Source organism: Tamandua tetradactyla, chromosome 6, assembly GCF_023851605.1.
Source record: "Tamandua tetradactyla isolate mTamTet1 chromosome 6, mTamTet1.pri, whole genome shotgun sequence".
In the NCBI taxonomy this organism is placed as follows: Eukaryota; Metazoa; Chordata; class Mammalia; order Pilosa; family Myrmecophagidae; genus Tamandua; species Tamandua tetradactyla.
The window spans coordinates 90,511,446-90,533,258 of record NC_135332.1 but is presented as its reverse complement, the minus strand read 5'-3'; the positions used below and the strand labels follow the sequence as shown (position 1 = coordinate 90,533,258).

General features: G+C 38.6%; 1 protein-coding gene across 3 annotated transcripts in view; it reads left to right on the top strand.

Annotated features, from left to right (window-relative positions):
* The window catches only part of PRKDC (protein kinase, DNA-activated, catalytic subunit), a 282,120-nt gene that overhangs the window by 68,446 nt on the left and 191,861 nt on the right, over window positions 1-21,813 (top strand). For all 3 annotated transcript variants that reach the window (XM_077166734.1, XM_077166733.1, XM_077166735.1), the window contains one exon: window positions 19,363-19,470. In XM_077166734.1, coding sequence (XP_077022849.1) covers window positions 19,363-19,470 — 108 coding nt within the window. The remainder of the gene's footprint in view (window positions 1-19,362; window positions 19,471-21,813) is intronic.

Genomic DNA, 21,813 nt, shown 5'->3' with positions numbered 1-21,813 from the left:
TTATTGATTTCCAACTTCATTCCTTTATGATCCGAGAAAGTGTTGTGTATGATTTCAATCTTTTTAAATTTGTTAAGACTTGCTTTGTGACCCAGCATATGGTCTGTCTTTGAGAATGATCCATGACCACTTGAGAAAAAGGTGTATCCTGCTGTTGTGGGATGTAATGTCCTATAAATGTCTGTTAAGTCTAGCTCATTCATAGTAATATTCAGATTCTCTATTTCTTTATTGATCCTCTGTCTAGATGTTCTCTCCATTGATGAGAGTGGTGAATTGAAGTCTCCAACTATTATGGTATATGTGTCTATTTCCCTTTTCAGTGTTTGCAGTGTATTCCTCACGTATTTTGGGGCATTCTGGTTCGGTGCGTAAATATTTATGATTGTTATGTCTTCTTGTTGAATTGTTCCTTTTATTAGTAGATAGTGTCCTTCTTTGTCTCTTTTAACTGTTTTACATTTGAAGTCTAATTTGTTGGATATTAGTATAGCCACTCCTGCTCTTTTCTGGTTGTTATTTGCATGAAATATCTTTTCCCAACCTTTCACTTTCAACCTGTGTTTATCTTTGGGTCTAAGATGTGTTTCCTGTAGACAGCATATGGAAGGATCCTGTTTTTTAATCCATTCTGCCAGTCTATGTCATTTGATTGGGGAATTCAGTCCATTAACATTTAGTGTTATTACTGTTTGGATAATATTTTCCTCTACCATTTTACCTTTTGTATTATATATATCATATCTGACTTTCCTTCTTTCTACACTCTTCTCCATACCTCTCTCTTCTGTCTTTTCGTATCTGACTCTAGTACTCCCTTTAGTATTTCTTGCAGAGCTGGTCTCTTGGTCACAAATTCTCTCAGTGACGTTTTGTCTGAGAATGTTTTAATTTCTCCCTCATTTTTGAAGGACAATTTTGCTGGATATAGCAGTCTTGGTTGGCAGTTTTTCTCTTTTAGTAATTTAAATATATCATCCCACTGTCTTCTAGCTTCCATGGTTTCTGCTGAGAAATCTACACATAGTCTTATTGCGTTTCCCTTGTATGTGATGGATTGTTTTTCTCTTGCTGCTTTCAAGATCCTCTCTTTCTCTTTGACCTCTGACATTCTAACTTGTAAGTTTCTTGGAGAACGCCTATTTGGGTCTAATCTCTTTGGGGTGCACTGTACTTCTTCGATCTGTAATTTTAGGTTTTTCATAAGAGTTGGGAAATTTTCAGTGATAATTTCTTCCATTAGTTTTTCTCCTCCTTTTCCGTTCTCTTCTCTTTCTGGGACACCCACAACACGTATATTTGTGCGGTTCATATTGTCCTTGAGTTCCCTGATCCCCTGTTCAAATTTTTCCATTCTTTTCCTGATAGTTTCTGTTTCTTTTTGGAATTCAGATGTTCCATCCTCCAAATCACTGATTCTATCTTCTCTCTCTTTAAATCTATCATTGTAGGTATCCATTGTTTTTTCCATCTTTTCTACTTTATCCTTCACTTCCATAAGCTCTGTGATTTGTTTTTTCAGTTTTTCTATTTCTTCTTTATGTTCAGCCCATGTCTTCTTCATGTCCTCCCTCAATTTATCGATTTCGTTTTTGAAGAGTTTTTCCATTTCTGTTCGTATATTCAGCATCAGTTTTCTCAGCTCCTGTATCTCATTTGAACTATTGGTTTGTTCCTTTGACTGGGCCATATTTTCAATTTTCTGAGCGTGAGCCATTATCCTCTGCTGGCGTCTGGGCATTCAGTCAGACTTCCCTGGGTTTTGGACCCAACAGCCTGAAAGATCCTTCTGTGAAATCTCTGGGTTCTGTCTTTCCTATCCTGCCCAGTAGGTGGCACTTGTGGCACACGTTTGTCTGCGGGTTCCACCAGCAAAAGGTGCTGTGGGTCCTTAACCTTGGAAAACTCTCGCCGTGGGGGAGGTTCGCGAGCCGAAGCGGCTTGAAAGAGTGCCAGCCGTCCCGGGGGTCCTAACGCGGGGAGGGTCACCGGCCACCACAGCCCGGGAGAGCGCCTGATCCAATTTCCTATTTGGCCCGGGGTGCCAAGCGTGGCAGGAGGGCGCCAGCCACCGCGGCCCAGGAGAGTGCACCATTCCCAGCTGGACCGGGGAGTCACGTGTTAGGAAGGGACCCCCCTGGTCACCATTCTCCGCGGTCTGGGGATTTCCGACCCTAGTCTCTCAGTTGGTCCAGGAGGTTTCGTGTGGCGCGGGCGCCAGCCACCGCACCCCGAGGGGACCACCTGCCCAATTCTGCCAGCTTGCCTGGGAAGGAGGAAGGGAGGGACTCCGGCCCCTTGCTGTCCCGCCCGGGGAAAGCCTGCGCCCCTCGGCGATCTCACTGGAGCTGGTTCTCCCAGACAGTCACCCGTTCCAGGATGGGGTACGCCATCCCTTTGATCTCCGTCGTGGCTCCAGGAGCTGCTCTGTATCGTCTCCACTCCCCCAGTAGCTGTTCTGGAGGAGGAAAGGTGAGGGTGGCAAGGCTCTCGAGGACGGTGGCGGAGGAGCTGGTGAAGGTGGCAGAGGGCACGGTGGTGGTTGGAGAGCTACCGGAGCAGGAGGAGAAAGGGAAGGTAAAGATGGCGGATGGAGCTCCGGAGCAGGAGGGGAAAGAGAAGGGCAAGATGGCGGCGGGAGCGCTACCGGCGGGAAAGGGGGAAGAGGAGGGCTGGCTGGCTGGCGGCGGGAGCGCCGCCAGCGGAGAAAGAGGGAGAGGAGGGCTGGGTGGCTGGTGGCAGGAGCGCCGCCCGCGGAGAAAGAGGGAGAGGAGGGCTGGGTGGCCGGCGGCGAGAGCGCCATGGGCGTACAAAGAGGGAGAGGAGGGCTGGCTGGCTGGCACCGGGAGCGCCGCCCACGGAGAAAGAGGGAGAGGAGGGCTGGCTGGCTGGTGGCAGGAGCGCCGCCCGCGGAGAAAGAGGGAGAGGAGGGCTGGCTGGCTGGTGGCGGGAGTGTTGCCCGCGGAGAGAGAGGGAGAGGAGGGCTGGGTGGCTGGCGGTCGGAGCGCCGCCCGTGGAGAAAGAGGGAGAGGAGGGCGCTAATACTTTTTAATTATCTGCTCTGCACACTCTGGGATGTATCAAGGCCTTATGTTAAGCTATACAGAGTTAGGTTAACATAAACTAACTTATGTTTAAGTTAGCTTCATTCCCATTCTGGACTACATGTGTTTGGGTTGTTTAAATGATATAACCAGACAGGTTGAGTTAGATTTCATGCTACAGGTCATTTAGATTTTGGGCAAAATAAACCCCTCTTCCTTTGGTCTCATAGGGTAGATGAAGTTCTAAAACACAGACAGTGTCCTTCTCCTGTGTTCTGATTTACCTCAGTCCCAACCCAATTGTCTTTGTTGTTTTTTTTTTTTTTTAACTTTTTTGTTGTGCAATATGACATATATACAAAGCAAAGAAAGAAAAAAGCAGTAGTTTTCAAAGCATTCTTCAACAGGTAGTTACAGGACAGATCCTGGAGTCTGTCATGGGCTATCATTTCATCATCCAAAAAAATATCCCGATTGTCTTCATTCTCATCTATAATTAAAAGGTGATCTCTTTTTCGGTCCCTTTAAATTAGTGTGAGTCTTAGGTGTCACACAGGTAGCCAGAGTTCTAGGGAAATAACATATTATGCATATGCAACACAGCCTATCAAAATCTAGAAATAAAAATTACCACTGTGGGAGGAGGGGCCAAGATGGCAGATTAGCAATGTGCGCATTTTAGTTCGTCCTCCAGAACAACTACTAAATAACCAGAAACAGTACAGAACAGCTCCCGAAGCCATGTCAGTGACCAAACACACAGTGTACCCCAGTCTGGACCAGCTGGACTGGCTGCGAGTCTCCGGAACCGTAAGTTCCCCAAGCCGCGGGGGCCCAGCTCCCCTCCCCCACAGGTGGCTTCCCGGAGGGAGAGGAAAGAGACTCTAACAGTAGCAGGGACTGAGTGCAACCAAACACCAATCGTGGCATTAATAAACAAATTCTAACTACTAAAAATAGGGCCCCAGCTCAGGCAAAACTGGTCAAGGCGGAGGTTGCTTATTGGGCTAACCAAAAAAGAGGAAAGGGGATGAAACAGGTTTTTGTGGCTGTTTCTACGGAGGCTTGGCTGCCTCTGGATTCAGCGGTGAGACTACTCGGCCTTCAACTGCCCCAGGAATAGGCAGAAACAGTCTGCTTTCAGGTTTATCTCCCACGTGTGCCTTCCCCAGGGAAGCAGTGAAGTCCAACTTAGGTGGAATCCCTCTCTCAAGGAATTCAGATCCCAGGCCTTGGCAATTTGAAGCCATTAAAACCAGCCTACAACCTCTCCTCTGTCTCCACGATGCCCCCAGCAGGGAGAGCCTTCCAAAGTTAAAGGAGCCACAACATCTTTTGCTGGTGGGACCCGCAGACAGACAAGTGCCACATACGGGGCAGGATAAGAAAAACAGAGCCCAGAGACTTAATAGGAAAGTCTTTCAACCTGCTGGGTCTCACCCTCAGGGAAAACTGACACAGGTGACTCCTTCCCCCTGATAGGAGGCCAGTTTAGTCCGGGAAAACCCGGCTGGAGTCTGTAATTCCTATGTAACCCTCCTAAGGGTGGGGAGGGAAAAGACACCTTACAAGTAGGACAAGAAACAAGAAAACAAGAACTGAAAAATTACCCTCTGTTAAACAAAACTTAAGCTAGAGAGGCCCAGAAAAAGCTGAACTGAAGGTCAAAGAACAGATAGACAACAAACTCATCTAGCAAGAAAACCCTAGGTAAGACAAGTGAAAGCAATCTCCAGAGTAAACTAATTAAGGTAATTAAATGTCTAGACGCCAGCAAAAAATAACAAATCACACAAGGAAAACTGAAGATATGGCCCAGTCAAAGGAACAAACCAGTAGTTCAAATGAGATACAGGAGCTGAAGCAACTAATTCAGAATATACGAACAGAAATGGAAAATCTCATCAAAAACCAAATCAATGAATTGAGGGAGGACATGAAGAAGGCAACGAATGAACAAAAAGAAGAAATGGAAAGTCTGAAAAAACAAATCACAGAACTTGTGGGAATGAAAGATACAGTAGAAGAGATGAAAAAACAATGGAAAAATACAATGGTAGATTTCAAGAGACAGAGGTTAGAATTAGTGAACTGAAGGATTGAACATCTGAAATCCAAAAAGAAACAGAAACTATAGGGAAAAGAATGGAAAAATATGAGCAGGGACTCAGGGAATTGAATGATAATATGAAGCGCACAAATATACGTGTTGTGGGTGTCCCAGAAGGAGAAGAGAAGGGAAAAGGAGGAGAAAAACTAATGGAAGAAATTATCACTGAAAATTTCCGCACTCTTATGAAAGGCCTAAAATTACAGATCCAAGAAGTGCAGCGCACCCCAAAGAGAATAGATCCAAATAGACGTTCTCCAAGACACTTAACTAGTCAGAATGTCAGAGGTCAAAGAGAAAGAGAGGATCTTGAAAGCAGCAAGAGAAAAGCAATCCATCACATACAAGGGAAACCCAATAAGAATATGTGTAGATTTCTCAGCAGAAACCATGGAGGCGAGAAGACAGTGGGATGATATATTTAAATTACTAAAAGAGAAAAACTGCCAACCAAGAATTCTGTATGCAGCAAAATTGTCCTTCAAAAATCAGGGAGAAATTAAAACATTTTCAGAAAAACAAAATCACTGAGAGAATTTGTGACCAAGAGACCAATTCTGAAAGAAATACTAAAGGGAGCACCAGAGTCAGATATGAAAAGACAGAAGAGAGAGGTGTGGAGAAGAGTGTAGAAAGAAGGAAAATTAGATATGATATATATAATACAAAAAGCAAAATGGTAGAGGAAAGTATTACCGAAACAGTAATAATGCTAAATATTAATGGACTGAATTCCCCAATGAAAAGACATAGACTGGCAGAATGGATTAAAAAACAGGATCCTTCTATATGCTGTCTACGGGAAACACATCTTAGACCCAAAGATAAACATAGGTTGAAAGTGAAAGGTTGGGAAAAGATATTTCATGCAAATAACAACCAGAAAAGAGCAGGAGTAGCTATACTAATATCCAACAAATTAGACTTCAAATGTAAAACAGTTAAAAGAGACAAAGAAGGACAGTATCTACTAATAAAAGGAACAATTCAACAAGAAGACATAACAATCATAAATATTTATGCACCGAACCAGAATGCCCGAAAATACGTGAGGCAAACACTGCAAATACTCAAAAGGGAAATAGACACATCTACCATAATAGTTGGAGACTTCAATTCCCCACTCTCATCAATGGACAGAACATCTAGACAGGGGATCAAAAAAGAAACAGAGAATTTGAATATTACAATAAATGAGCTAGACTTAACAGACATTTATAGGACATTACACCCCACAACAGCAGGATACACCTTTTTCTCAAGTGCTCATGGATCATTCTCAAAGATAGATCATATGCTGGGTCACAAAGCAAGTCTTAACAAATTTAAAAAGATTGAAATCATACACAACAATTTCTCAGATCATAAAGGAATGAAGTTGGAAATCAATAATAGGCAGAGTGCCAGAAATTTCACAAATACGTGGAGGCTCAACAACACACTCTTAAACAACCAATGGGTCAAGGAGGAAATTACAAGAGAAATTAGTAAATATCTCGAGGCGAATGAAAATGAAAACACAACATTTCAAAACCTATGCGACACAGCAAAGGCAATGCTAAGAGTGAAATTTATTGCCCTAAATGCCTCTATCAAGAAAGAAGAAAGGGCAAAAATTCGGGACTTAATTGTCCACTTGGAAGAACTGGAGAAAGAACAGCAGACTAACCCCAAAACAAGCAAAAATAAAGAAATAACAAAGATTAGGGGAGAAATAAATGAAATTGAGAACATGAAAACAATAGAGAAAATCAGTAAGACCAGAAGTTGGTTCTGTGAGAAAATCAATAACATTGATGGACCCTTAGCAAGACTGACAAAAAGAAGAGAGAGGATGCAGATAAATAAGATGAGAAATGGAAGAGGAGACATAATCACTGACCTCACAGAAATAAAGGAGGTAATAACAGGATACTATTAACTTTATGCTAATGAATACAACAATGTAGATGAAATGGACAAGTTCCTAGAAAGGCATGAACAACAAACTTTGACTCAAGAAGAAACAGATGACCTCAACAAACCAATTACAAGTAAAGAAATTGAAGCAGTCATTCAAAAGCTTCCGAAAAAGAAAAGTCTGGGACCAGACGGCTTCACATGTGAATTCTACCAAACATTCCTGAAAGAATTAGTACCAACCCTACTCAAAGTCTTCAAAAAAATTGAAGAGGAGGGAAAGCTACCTAATTCATTCTATGAAGCCAGCATCACCCTCATACCAAAACCAGGCAAAGATATTACAAAAAAAGAAAACTACAGACCAATCTCTCTAATGAATACAGATGCAAAAATCCTCAACAAAATTGTAGCAAATTGAATCCAGCAACACATTAAAAGAATTATACATTATGACCAAGTAGGATTCATCCCAGGTATGCAAGGATGGTTCATCATAAGAAAATCACTTAATGTAATATACCATATCACCAAATCAAAGCAGAAAAATCACATGATCATCTCAATTGATGCAGAGAAGGCATTCGACAAGATTCAACATCCTTTCCTGTTGAAAACACTTCAAAGGATAGGAATACGAGGGAACTTCCTTAAATGATAAAGAGAATATATGAAAAACCCATAGCTAATATCATCTTCAATGGGGAAAAATTGAAAACTTTCCCCCTAAGATCAGGAACAAGACAAGGATGTCCACTGTCACCACTGTTATTCAACATCGTGTTGGATGTTCTAGCCAGAGCAATTAGACAAGAAAAAGAAATACAAGGCATGAAAATTGGAAAGGAAGAAGTAAAACTCTCACTGTTTGCAGATGATATGATACTATACGTCAAAAACCCTGAAAAATCCACAGCAAAACTACTAGAGCTAATAAACGAGTACAGCAAAGTGACAGGTTACAAGATCAACATTCAAAAATCTGTAGTGTTTCTATACACTAGCAATGAACAAGCTGAGGGGGAAATCAAGAAACGAATTCCATTTACAATTGCAAGTAAAAGAATAAAATACTTAGGAATAAATTTAACTAAAGAGACAAAAGACCTATACAAACAAAACTACAAAAAATTGTTAAAAGAAATCACAGAAGACCTAAATAGATGGAAGGGCATACCATGTTCATGGATTGGAAAACTAAATATAGTTAAGATGTCAATTCTACGTAAATTGATGTACAGATTCAACGCAATACCAATGAAAATCCCAACAACTTACTTTTCGGAAATAGAAAAACCAATAAGCAAATTTATCTGGAAGGGCAGGGTGCCCCTAATTGCTAAAAGTATCTTGAGGAAAAAAAACGAAGCTGGAGGTCTCACACTGCCTGACTTTAAGGCATATTATGAAGCCACAGTGGTCAAAACAGCATGGTACTGGCATAAGGATAGATGTATTGACCAATGGAATCGAATAGAGTGCTCAGATATAGACCCTCTCATCTGTGGACATTTGATCTTTGATATCATCTATGGACATTTGATCTTTGATAAGGCAGTCAACCCAACTCATTTGGGACAGAATAGTCTCTTCAATAAATGGTGCCTAGAGAACTGGATATCCATATGCAAAAGAATGAGAGAGGACCCGTATCTCACACCGTATACAAAAGTGAGCTCAAAATGGATCAAAGATCTAAACATTAGGTCTAAGACCATAAAACAGGTAGAGGAAAATGTAGGGAGATATCTTATGAATCTTATAACTGGAGGCGGTTTTATGGACCTTAAACCTAAAGCAAGAGCACTGAAGAAAGAAAGAAAGAAATGGGAGTTCCTCAAAATTAAACACTTTTGTGCATCAAAGAACTTCATCAAGAAAGTAAAAAGTCCGCCTACACAATATTTGGAAACGACATATCAGATAAAGTTCTGGTATCCAGAATTTATAAAGAGATTGTTCAACTCAACAACAAAAAGACAGCCAATCCAATTACAAAATGGGAAAAAGACTTGAAAAGACACTTCTCAGAAGCAGAAATACAAATGGCCAAAAAGCACATGAAGACATGCTCAGTGTCCCTGGCCATTAGAGAAATGCAAATCAAAACCACAATGAGATATCATCTCACACCCACCAGAATGGCCATTATCAACAAAATAGAAAATGACAGGTGCTAGAGAGGATGTGGAGAAAGAGGCACACTTATTCACTGTTGGTGGGAATGTCAAACAGAGCAACCACTGTGGAAGACAGTTTGGCGGTTCCTCAAAAAGCTGAATATAGAATTGCCATATGACCCAGCAATACCATTGCTAGGTATCTACTCAGAGGACTTAAGGGGAAAGACACAAACGGACATTTGCACACCAATGTTTATAGCAGCATTATTTACAATTGCAAGGAGATGGAAGCACCCAAAATATCCATCAACAGACGAGTGGCTAAACAAACTGTGGTATATACATACGATGGAATATTATGCAGCTCTAAGACAGAATAAACTTATGAAGTATGTAGCAACATGGATGGACCTTGAGAACATTATGCTGCGTGAGACTAGCCAAAAACTAAAGGACAAATCTCACTGATATGAACTGACGTTAGTGAATAAACTTGGAATATGTCGTTGGTAACAGAGACCATCAGGATATAGAAATAGGGTAAGATACTGGGTAATTGGAGCTGAAGGGATACAGACTGTGCAACAGGACTGGATACAAAAACTCAGAAATGGACAGCATAATACTATCTAACTGTAATGTAATTATGTTAAAACACTGAATGAAGCTGCATGTGAGAATAATAGAGGGAGGAACGCTGGGGACATAAATGAAATCAGAAAGAAAGATGTTAAAGATCGAGATGGTATATCTAGGCATGCCTAGAGTGTATAGTAATAGTGAAATGTACAATGTACAAATTTTAAAAATGTTTTGGCCTGAGGAAGAATAAAGGAATGTCATTATTGCTGGGTGCTGAAAATAGATGATAATTAATACTTTAAAATGTCACCTTATGTGTGAGACTAAAGCAAAAAATGTTTATTTGTTACAAAATTTTGATTTTGACTAGAGCATTTCCTAATATAACTCATGTAGATAGTTTGATTGAATGTCATAAGTACTTGGAATCTCAGGTAGGACATGAAATTTTGTTGGTTTGTCCAGAGTGATGCCCCGATGAATCCCAGAATGATTTGTTCAGTGACTGGAAAAGTATTTGCAAGCCCCCTTCGGGGAATGGTGAGAGTGGGGAGAAATTCAACTTCCCCAAGTTGAATTCTTGATATTCTCATGAGCAGTGTGGACAACCAAAGCTATAGGCTGAGCCCCCAGTCTTGGGGTTTGTTCACATGAAACTTAACCCCACAAAGGTTAGGTTAAGTCTACTTAAAATTTAAGCCTAAGAGTCACGCCCGAGAGAGCCTCTTTTGTTGCTCCGATGTGGCCCCTCTCTCCAGCCAACACGACGAGCAGTCTCACCACCCTCCCCCTCTCTGCTTGGGACATGACTCCCAGGGGTGTGGACTTTCCTGGCAACGTGGGACAAAGATCCTGGAATGAGCTGAGACTCAGCATCAAGGGACTGGGAAAAACCCTAGAATGAGCTGAGAATTAGCATCAAGGGATTGAGAGAACCTTCTCGACCAACAGGGGGAAGAGTAAAATGAGACAAAGTGTCAATGGCTGAGAGATTCCAAACAGAGTCGAGAGGTTATCCTGGAGGTTATTCTTATGCATTAAGTAGATATCACCTTGTTGTTCAAGATGTAGCGGAGAGACTGGAGGGAACTGCCTGAAAATGTAGAGCTGTGTTCCAGTAGCCATGTTTCTTGATGATGATTGAACAATGATATAGCTTTCACAATGAGACTCTGTGAATGTGAAAACCTTGTGTCTGATGCTCCTTTTAGCTATTATATCAACAGAAGAGTAGAACATATGGAATAAAAATAAATCATAGGGGGAACAAATATTAAAATAAATTCAGTTTGAAATGCTAGTGGTAAATGAAAGCGAGGGGTAAGGGGTATGGTATGTATAGTCTTTTTTTTCTCTATTATCATTTTATTTCTTTTTCCATTGTCTTTTTATTTCTTTTTCTAAATCGATGCAAATGTGCTAAGAAATGATGAATATGCAACTATGTGATGATATTAAGAATTACTGATTGTATATGTAGAATGGAATGATATCTTAATGTTTTTTTAATTAATAAAAAAAGTTAAAAAAAAAGACTGAATGAAAAAAAAAAGTGACCACTGTGGACTACATGTGACTGTTATAAGAGCATATAACCTAGGCCCCACTTTTTTGTACAAGTGTTTTCTAAAAGAAACCATACAATATTTGCTCTTTTGTGTCTCGCTTATTTTGCATCACATAATGTTGCATAGGTTCATTCACAGCGTTGCATGCCTCATGACTTCATTCCTTTCTGTAGCAGTACAGTATTTGCTCATAGGTATACACCACAGTTCGCCATTCTTCTTCTCAGTTAATGTATCCCTCAGTGAAAGTACAGTGGACATGACGGATAACGTCCAAACTCAATAGTCCGTGTGTCACATTATCCTCACTTAGTTGTATAATCATCAGCACTATGAATTTTAGACAATTTTCATTGTTCCCCAAAGAAAAATAACCAATAAACACACCCTTTCAAGTAGAAAATACCAAACTCCCCTTAACTCTCGTCCTTTTCCCCCAATTACTTACCTCTGTTGTTGCTGAGGTACTGTTGATGTCTTTCTATTCAGCATTGCCCATATAGCATGCAGTAGTCGTTTTCCCCCATATCCCTGTGTTATGAAGTCTTTGTACGAGATTCGTACCTTTGAAGTAGTTCATGCAAGAACATATTTATATTTGTAGTGTTAATTGGTGGAATATATTGCTCTATATAACCCCTTTCAATCAGGTTCACCTTCAGTATGGCCTGTTACTTATAGACCTGCTAATGAACTGCCATCACTTCTCTCTATGCCCTTACATTTGTTTAGCCTCATTAGCTAACCATTCATACATCTCTAACTTCCACATATCTCCAGGTCCCCTATATTCTGATTTTAAGCCTCTGAGTTTACCTTTACCAAGGTCATAAAAGCGAAATCATACAGTATGCATCCTTTTGGGTCTGGCTTTATTCACTTAGCATTGTGTTCTCAAGGTTCATCCATGTTGTCATATGCTTCAGGACATCATTTGGTCTTACTGCTACATGGTATTCCATTGTACGTATATACCACATTTTGTTTATCCACTCATTTGTTGATGGGCACTTGGATTGTTTCTGTCTTTTGGCAATTGTGAATTGTAGAAATATGATCATATTTGTGCATTTATTTTAGATCATAAAAGAAATAAAAGGTATTTATACATACTGAGACTATAATTAACACAGGCATTTGTATTTACCTCTGTGGTTACCTTTACTGGAGATATTTATTTCTTCATACACCTTAAAATAACTGTCTTATTGACCTTTTCTTTCAACAGAAAGTACTCTGGTTAGCATTTCTTGATAGCTCTTGTGGTGAGAGTTCCTCAGCTTTTATTTTTTGTAATGTCTCAATCTCTTTCCTTCATCTTTGTAGTATACTGTTGCTAGATACAGAATACTTGGCTAGCAGTTTTTTTTTCCTTCAGCGCTATAAATATGTTGTATAACTGCTTTCTTACCTCTTTTTTTTTATTAATTAAAAAAAGAATTAACAAAACAATTAGAAATCATTCCAATCTACATGTACAATCAGTAATTCTTAATAACATCACATAGTTGCATATTCATCATTTCTTAGTACATTTGCATCGATTTAGAAAAAGAAATAAAAAGACAACAGAATAAGAATTAAAACAATAATAGAAAGAAAAAAAAAAGCAAAAACAAAAAACCTATACCTCACATGTAGCTTCATTCAGTGTTTTAACATAATTGCATTACAATTGGGTAGTATTGTGCTGTCCATTTCTGAGTTTTTATATCCAGTCCCGTTGTACAGTCTGTATCCCTTCATCTCCAATTATCCCTTCTCTTTTTTTTTTTTTAATTAACGGAAAAAAGAAATTAACCCAACATTTAGAGAGCATACCATTCAACATATGAAATCATTAATTCTTAACATCATCACATAGATGCATGATCATCATTTCTTAGTACATATGCATTGGTTTAGAAGAACTAGCAACATAACCGAAAAAGATATAGAATGTTAATATAGAGAAAAAAATAAAAGTAATAATAGTAAAATCAAAACAAAACAAAACAAAACAAAACAAAAACCTATAGCTCAGATGCAGCTTCATTCAGTGTTTTAACATGATTACTTTACAATTAGGTATTATTGTGCTGTCCATTTTTGAGTTTCTGTATCTAGTCCTGTTACACCGTCTGTATCCCTTCAACTCCAATTGGCCATTATCTTACCCTGTTTCTACCTCCTGCTGGACTCTGTTATCAAGGACATATTCCAAATTTATTCTCGAATGTCTGTTCACATCAGTGGGACCATACAGTATTTGTCCTTTAGTTTTTGGCTAGACTCACTCAGCATAATGTTCTCTAGGTCCATCCATGTTAATACATGCTTCATAAGTTTATCCTGTCTTAAAGCTGCATAGTATTCCATCGTATGTATATACCACAGTTTGTTTAGCCACTCTTCTGTTGATGGAGATTTCGGCTGTTTCCATCTCTTTGCAATTGTAAATAACGCTGCTATAAACATTGGTGTGCAAATGTCCGTTTGTGTCTTTGCCCTTAAGTCCTTTGAGTATATTCCCAGCAATGGTATTGCTGGGTCGTATGGCAATTCTATATTCAGCTTTTTGAGGAACCGCCAAACTGCCTTCCACAGTGGTTGCACCATTTGACATTCCCACCAACAGTGGATAAGTGTGCCTCTTTCTCCGCATCCTCTCCAGCACTTGTCATTTTCTGTTTTGTTGATAATGGCCATTCTGGTGGGTGTGAGATGATATCTCATTGTGGTTTTGATTTGCATTTCTCTAATGGCCAGGGACATTCAGCATCTCTTCATGTGCCTTTTGGCCATTTGTATTTCCTCGTCTGATAGGTGTCTGTTCAAGTCTTTTTCCCATTTTGTAATTGGGTTGGCTGTCTTTTTGTTGTTGAGATGAACAATCTCTTTATAAATTCTGGATACTAGACCTTTATCTGATATATCATTTCCAAATATTGTCTCCCATTGTGAAGGCTGTCTTTCTACTTTCTTGATGAAGTTCTTTGATGCACAAAAGTGTTTAATTTTGAGGAGTTCCCATTTATTTATTTCCTTCTTCAGTGCTCTTGCTTTAGGTTTAAGGTCCATAAAACCGCCTCCAGTTGTAAGATCCATAAGATATCTCCCAACATTGTCCTCTAACTGTTTTATGGTCTTAGACCTAATGTTTAGATCTTTGATCCATTTTGAGTTAACTTTTGTATAGGGTGTGAGAGATGGGTCTTCTTTCATTCTTTTGCATATGAATATCCAGTTCTCTAGGCACCATTTATTGAAGAGACTGCTCTGTCCCAGGTGAGTTGGCTTGACTGCCTTATCAAAGATCAAATGTCCATAGATGAGAGGGTCTATATCTGAGCACTCTATTCAATTCCATTGGTTGATATATCTATCTTTATGCCAATACCATGCTGTTTTGACCACTGTGGCTTCATAATATGCCTTAAAGTCACGCAGTGCAAGACCTCCAGCTTCGTTTTTTTTCCTCAAGATGCTTTTAGCAATTCGGGGCACCCTGCCCTTCCAGATAAATTTGCTTATTGGTTTTTCTATTTCTGAAAAATAAGTTGTTGGGATTTTGATTGGTATTGCATTGAATCTGTAAATCAATTTAGGTAGGATTGACATCTTAACTATATTTAGTTTTCCAATCCATGAACACGGTATGCCCTTCCATCTATTTAGGTCTTCTGTGATTTCTTTTAGCAGTTTTTTGTAGTTTTCTTTATATAGGTTTTTTGTCTCTTTAGTTAAATTTATTCCTAGGTATTTTATTCTTTTAGTTGCAATTGTAAATGGGATTCGTTTCTTGATTTCCCCCTCAGCTTGTTCATTACTAGTGTATAGAAATGCTACAGATTTTTGAATGTTGATCTTGTAACCTGCTACTTTGCTGTACTCATTTATTAGCTCTAGTAGTTTTGTTGTGGATTTTTCCGGGTTTTCGACGTATAGTATCATATCGTCTGCAAACAGTGATAGTTTTACTTCTTCCTTTCCAATTTTGATGCCTTGTATTTCTTTTTCTTGTCTAATTGCTCTGGCTAGAACCTCCAACACGATGTTGAATAATAGTGGTGATAGTGGACATCCTTGTCTTGTTCCTGATCTTAGGGGGAAAGTTTTCAATTTTTCCCCATTGAGGATGATATTAGTTGTGGGTTTTTCCTATATTCCCTCTATCATTTTAAGGAAGTTCCCTTGTATTCCTATCTTTTGAAGTGTTTTCAACAGGAAAGGATGTTGAATCTTGTCAAATGCCTTCTCTGCATCAATTGAGATGATCATGTGATTTTTCTGCTTTGATTTGTTGATATGGTGTATTACATTAATTGATTTTCTGATGTTGAACCATCCTTGCATACCTGGGATGAATCCTACTTGGTCATGATGTATAATTCTTTTAATGTGTTGTTGGATACGATTTGCTAGAATTTTATTGAGGATTTTTGCATCTGTATTCATTAGAGAGATTGGTCTGTAGTTTTCTTTTTTTGTAATATCTTTGCCCGGTTTTGGTATGGGGGTGATGTTGGCTTCATAGAATGAATTAGGCAGTTTTCCCTCCACTTCGATTTTTTTGAAGAGTTTGAGGAGAATTGGTACTAATTCTTTCTGGAACGTTTGGTAGAATTCACATGTGAAGCCATCTGGTCCTGGACTTTTCTTTTTAGGAAGCTTTTGAATGACTAATTCAATTTCTTTACTTGTGATTGGTTTGTTGAGGTCATCTATGTCTTCTTGAGTCAAAGTTGGTTGTTCATGTCTTTCCAGGAACCCGTCCATTTCATCTAAATTGTTGTATTTATTAGCATAAAGTTGTTCATAGTATCCTGTTATTACCTCCTTTATTTCTGTGAGGTCAGTAGTTATGTCTCCTCTTCCATTTCTGATCTTATTTATTTGCATCCTCTCTCTTCTTCTTTTTGTCAATCTTGATAGGGGCCCATCAATCTTATTGATTTTCTCATAGAACCAACTTCTGGTCTTATTGATTTTTTCTACTGTTTTCATATTTTCAATTCCATTTATTTCTGCTCTGATCTTTGTTATTTCTTTCCTTTTGCTTGCTTTGGGATTAGTTTGCTGTTTACCTCTTTTTTTTAATTAAAAATTAACACTTATTCTTATTGAGTATTCCTTGTATGTGACGAATTGTCTCTCTCTGCTTTTAAGATTATCTCATTGTCTTTGACCTTCCAATAATTATCCTGTGTCTCAGTGTGGAGATATTTAAGTTTATACTGCTTGGAATTAATTGGGGTTTTGGATGTGTAGATCTATGTCTTTTATCAAATTTAGGAAGCTTTTAGCCATTATTTCTTCAAATATTCTTCCTACCCCTTTCTTTTTTTCTTCTCTTATTGGAACTCTCATATTGCATATATTGATATGCTACATGCTTTCCTATAAGTCCCCTAGGTTTGCTTACTTTTTCTTATTCTTTTTTCTTTCTATTCTTCAGATTGAATAACTTCAACCCCCCCAGTTTTAAGTTCATTTATTCATTCTTCTGTATGTTTTAAATGTACTGCTGAATGTCTCTGATTTCTTTAGCTATTAATGTGATTTTCATTACCAGAATGTCTGTTAAGTTACTTTTTTTGGCATGGGTAGGTTCTGGGAATTGAACCCGGGTCTCCAGCATGCCAGACATGAATTCTGCCACTGAGCCACCATTGCCCACCCTGTTTAGTTCCTTTTTAAAATTTCTGATTCCTTCTTTTGTTTATGAATCATCTTCCTGATTTTTTAAATTGCGCCCATGTTTTCATTTAGCTCATTAAACTTATTTAGGATAGTTGACTTAGTATCTTTGAGTAATTGTTCAAAAGTTTGACTTTCCTCTGTTTACTATTTTGTTCCATTTTATGACCTTGTTGGATGTCTGGGCAGTTGAATATTTTTTGATGTGCTAATTCAGATTCTTCCTCTTCCCCAGGGTTTTAGTGTAGAATGACTCTGTGTTAAGACTGTTCTTCAACATTTAGCCCAGTTTATATTGAAAGTATAGTTCTGCCTATAGTGAATAGTTGGATTCTTCTCAGGTTCTTCGTGAGCTTCCATCTTCCCCTGGGTATGTGTGGTAGATTTAAAGACTGTTTCCCTTCCCCAGTGTGTAAGACTGTTTCCCTTCCATAAAAGGAGTTTCTCTCCTTAGTCTGTTCGTAGTTGATCATCTCAGCTCTGCTCCTGTGCTTTGTTCTACCTTTCCACGCTGCTTATTTGCCTCAGTAATTTCCACAGCAGGACACTCAGACACTCATCTTGAGTAAGTCTTCCAGGGAGCAGGTTGGGGTAATTTACAGGTTTGCCCAATTTGTTCCTTTAGGTGCATTAATAATAGCATGCCAGGAACCCACACTGGGATATGCACGGGCCACCAAGCCGTCATTCCCAATTGAGGGGGCCAGTTTGGGACAAGTAAACTCATTCCATGGCTTTCCTACCATGTTTCATTTTTATTTGTCCAAATTCAGTTTTTGCTGAGTTTTGTTTATTCTCTTTTGCTTCCCAGAAGTCTGAAAATGTTTACTCTGACAGATTCTGCCTCTTTCTCGCCGTTTCCTAGAGTGGACTGGGATTTACCAAGGATGTGTTACTCAGCCCTTTTGTGCCAACATCACCTGTCTATATACTTATTTTTTTAAACCTATATACATATATATTTAAGTTAAATATTTTGAAAGAAAACATATCATGATAACAGTGGTTACCTTTGGGATGCAGAACTGTAGATGGATGGCTTTTTACATTTTCTGTAAGATATATATTTATTATGTACTAAGAAGGAAACAGGGTAAATCTTTTGGGGGAAAAAAGTGGTGCTTTAAGACCACATTAAATTTCCAAACTCAAAGGTAGGACACTTTTATTTTGATTAATCCCCCAAATCGCTTTGGTGTTAGAAAAATGTTATTTTGCAGAAAAACATCCCACTGCGAGTAGACTGTGTTTTCTGAGTCTGAATCCTTTTTAGATGTGTTATGAGGTGATGCCAGTTAAAATAGTTGAGTATAATACAGGTGCATTGTGTTTGTGCCCCGCATCTGTGGGGAAATATAATTTTTCTGAATTTCCCCATGCCCCTGAGAAAAGCTCTAGCTTCCTGAGACCCAGAAATGTATATGATAGAAAGATGGAGAATGTGTCTCCACTTCCACTGGAATCCTTTACTCTTTGCATGGACTGAGGATTAGTGCTGTGGCTCTTTGTTTAGCTAATTGTTGTGATACAAAAGGGAATACAGTTTCCTTTATCTCCCTGAAGTGGGCCACATGGTCAAGGCCTGGACTGGGTGCCTGGGTTAAGGCCAAGGAGCCAACAGGTGTGGGCATCCAGATATCGGAAGGGAGGCGGCCCAGGCCTGTGAAACATCTTGGGTCATAATAACCCCAGGTACAAAGGCATATTTGAACTCTGAAAGAGATTTTATTTATATTCCACAAGATAAAAGTGAGACCCAGAATTCTTTCCATCCCATCTACAAGGAGCAAAGGGTCCCCCCCGCCCCTTTCAGGAGTGGTGGGGGGGGAGTCAGTTACTTTTCTCTCCTGTGTATAAGCAGAGAAAATCCATTTTCCTCTGTTGCCCAACTATCATATAGGCTTTGAAGTTTGTGTGCCTGGTTCATTGACCTAGCTGTCATTTCATTACTGCGAGGGTAGAATGACAGTGCACTCAACCACATGGTCACTATTTGCTTTTTAAGGGAATAGTCCTATTCAGCTTCCGATCAAGAATACCTTGTGTGCATGCTCTGGATAAATTATTAAGATGAATATTAAAAACCCAATGATACATAACCTAAATTGCCCTACTGATTAGAGAAACTATGAGTTTTAGTATTCATATTTTTACATTTTTACCTTGCTTGGTTCTTAGGAAGGACCAAAAAAGAGTTAGAACATATTTATCATAGAACTCAATGAGAAAAACTAATAAAACCATAGTGATACTATAGCTTAATTTTGCCCCTTGAAAATGCCCTATAAGTGGAACCTTTCCATGTAAAATGATTTTAACATGAAGGAATTAAACTCTAATGGTATTGTTTTTTTCAGGTGACAAGGCAACTATATGAGCCACTAGTTATGCAACTGATTCACTGGTTTACTAACAATAAGAAATTTGAATGTCAGGATACTGTCGCCCTACTAGAAACTATATTGGTAAGTCATTGTTGTTTCTTTTCCTGCATTTCCCATTGACTAGTTATGTTTGATCTGCATTTAGAATTGCAAGACAAGTTATTCTCTCAAGACACCAAAATATACCACCTGGCTCGATCATGTAGCCTTTCTTGCTTTTGTTTTAGGGAATTGGTGAAATATCATTTTAATGGATAGGACACCATTTTTATTTACTGAAGTGATATTTTTAAATTTCTGCAAACAAATCTAATTCACATTTTTTGCTATGCTTTATTTTTTGGAGAGAATTGTAATAAATTTGACAAACTTATTCTACATTACAGCTGTATATGTGAGCATGTGTGTGTTGAGGTTGGGGAAAAGGAGCAAGGCTGTTCTTGGACTTTTATCAGAGTTATGATATGCTCTCACTTTAAAAAAAATAACCATAGTACAAGAAGTAACTTGGCACTAAAAGGAATTTTTTGAGCTTATCGATATTCTCCTGCATTCAGATTGAACAACTAAAGGACCCTAGAAACTAGCTTACGTTTTACATAGAAACATCCTGAGACCGTAGAGACTGGGCCCCTGCCTCACTGAAGGCAGAAATAGAAAGGAACGTATCTGTTCCTGCATTCTCAGTTCCCTTTGACCTGTGTTGAACTTGAGATCAGCTAAAACCTTACTTGCATTTTGACATCAATTTTATAATTTTTTTAGCCTTTGTGAATAACTTTATATTTGATTCCTTTAAATGTCTTTTTAAAAAATTTTACGTAGTATTTCAGCCTATAATTTTTTGTCATATATATCCTTTCAAATGAAAACCGCCAGTTAAAAATAAATACAAAAAAAAAACTCCTCCAGTTAAACACTTAGCAAGTTTATCCAAACACGCAATGTTTAATTCTGTATTTTTGTAAATTGGTTCCAGTTTGACTCTGTGCTATCACTTTCTTTTAACTTAAAGATGAGCCAGAGGAAGCAGGGAATTTGGCAAGGGCATTCCAGACAGGAAATAAAGTCATGTGGGATGTGATGAGTTCATGATTTAGTTCAGTCTGTTGTGAGTTTGGGTAGCATAAGGGCATCGTGAGGGGGTGTGTTGGGGCGGAATAGTACCACGTGGCCTGTTGGTGATCCTCCAGTTAGCCCGGTGGTCCTGTCCTGCTGCTGTCCCGTGTAATTACAGGTAGTGCTGCCTCTCACTCTCAGACGGTAAGGAGAGTCACTGAATATTTTTAGTTAAGGTGGTGACAGTTATACCTACGGTTTAATTTGCTGCAGTGCCTACCAGTGAATATTGCCTGTAATCAATATTTAATTAAATTTTATGTTTGTCTTATTATTGTTTTTTAAGATTTTTATTGTAAACCATAACAAGCAAACATACATTCTTGACATACGAATGTTGAATACATGGTGTACAATCAGTGGCTCACAATATCATCACATAGTTGTGTATTCATTACCACGATCATCTTTTTTTAACATTTGCACCTTTCCAGTAAAATAAAGGAAAAAGAAAAAGAAAAAAAATCTCATACATACCATACCCATTACCCCTCCCTCTTGTTGACCACTAGTATTTCAATCTGCTCAATTTATTTTAATCTTTGTTCCCCCATTTGTTTGCTTTTTTTCCTGTTTTTTACTCATCTGTTCATACCGTAGTTAAAGGAGCATCAGACAAGTTTTCACAATCACAGTCATAATGTTTGTCTTATTTTTGTTAGATGGATTTATTCTGTGTCTGTTCTAACATTTTTATCTCAGCTGCTTCTTTTCCCCTTTTGACCCTTGAAGGAAATATATGGGTTTCAGAAAGAAATCTCATCAGATAATAAGAAAGTAAAATGAGTAGTTGAGGGAAGAAAAGGTAAAGGAGGAAATTGAACTCAGGAGGTTACAACACTCAAGTGAAAGAGTGTCCACAAGTTTCTAAGGAACAATGGCTCATTCCCTGATGTCACCACAGGTAATATTTACCCCAGCTCTGAGCAGTTTCATAAATATTACCTCTTAACTTTTCCCTGGTTTATATAACCTTCTTGAATTCTAGTTAGCACAACCATCAAGGATTTGCATTTAGCAAGTCACTGGGTATGTTAGGTAGAACATCCCTATTTCACTGTTTAGTGTTTGTGCATGTGTGTTAACTGAGTGGACCTGCATGTGGTAATACCTAGAGGGAAACAAAAGCATTTAATGGAATAATTTTCTGTTAACACTGTTCATATTTCATTAGCTATTTTCGTTAGTGACTGTACCTTTATAGGGACTGCTCGTACAGGGTGTTAGGTTGTTTTTTTATTTCCCACTTAAAAATTTAGAGAAGTTGTAAGTTTACAGAAAAATCATGCATAAAATACAGAGTTC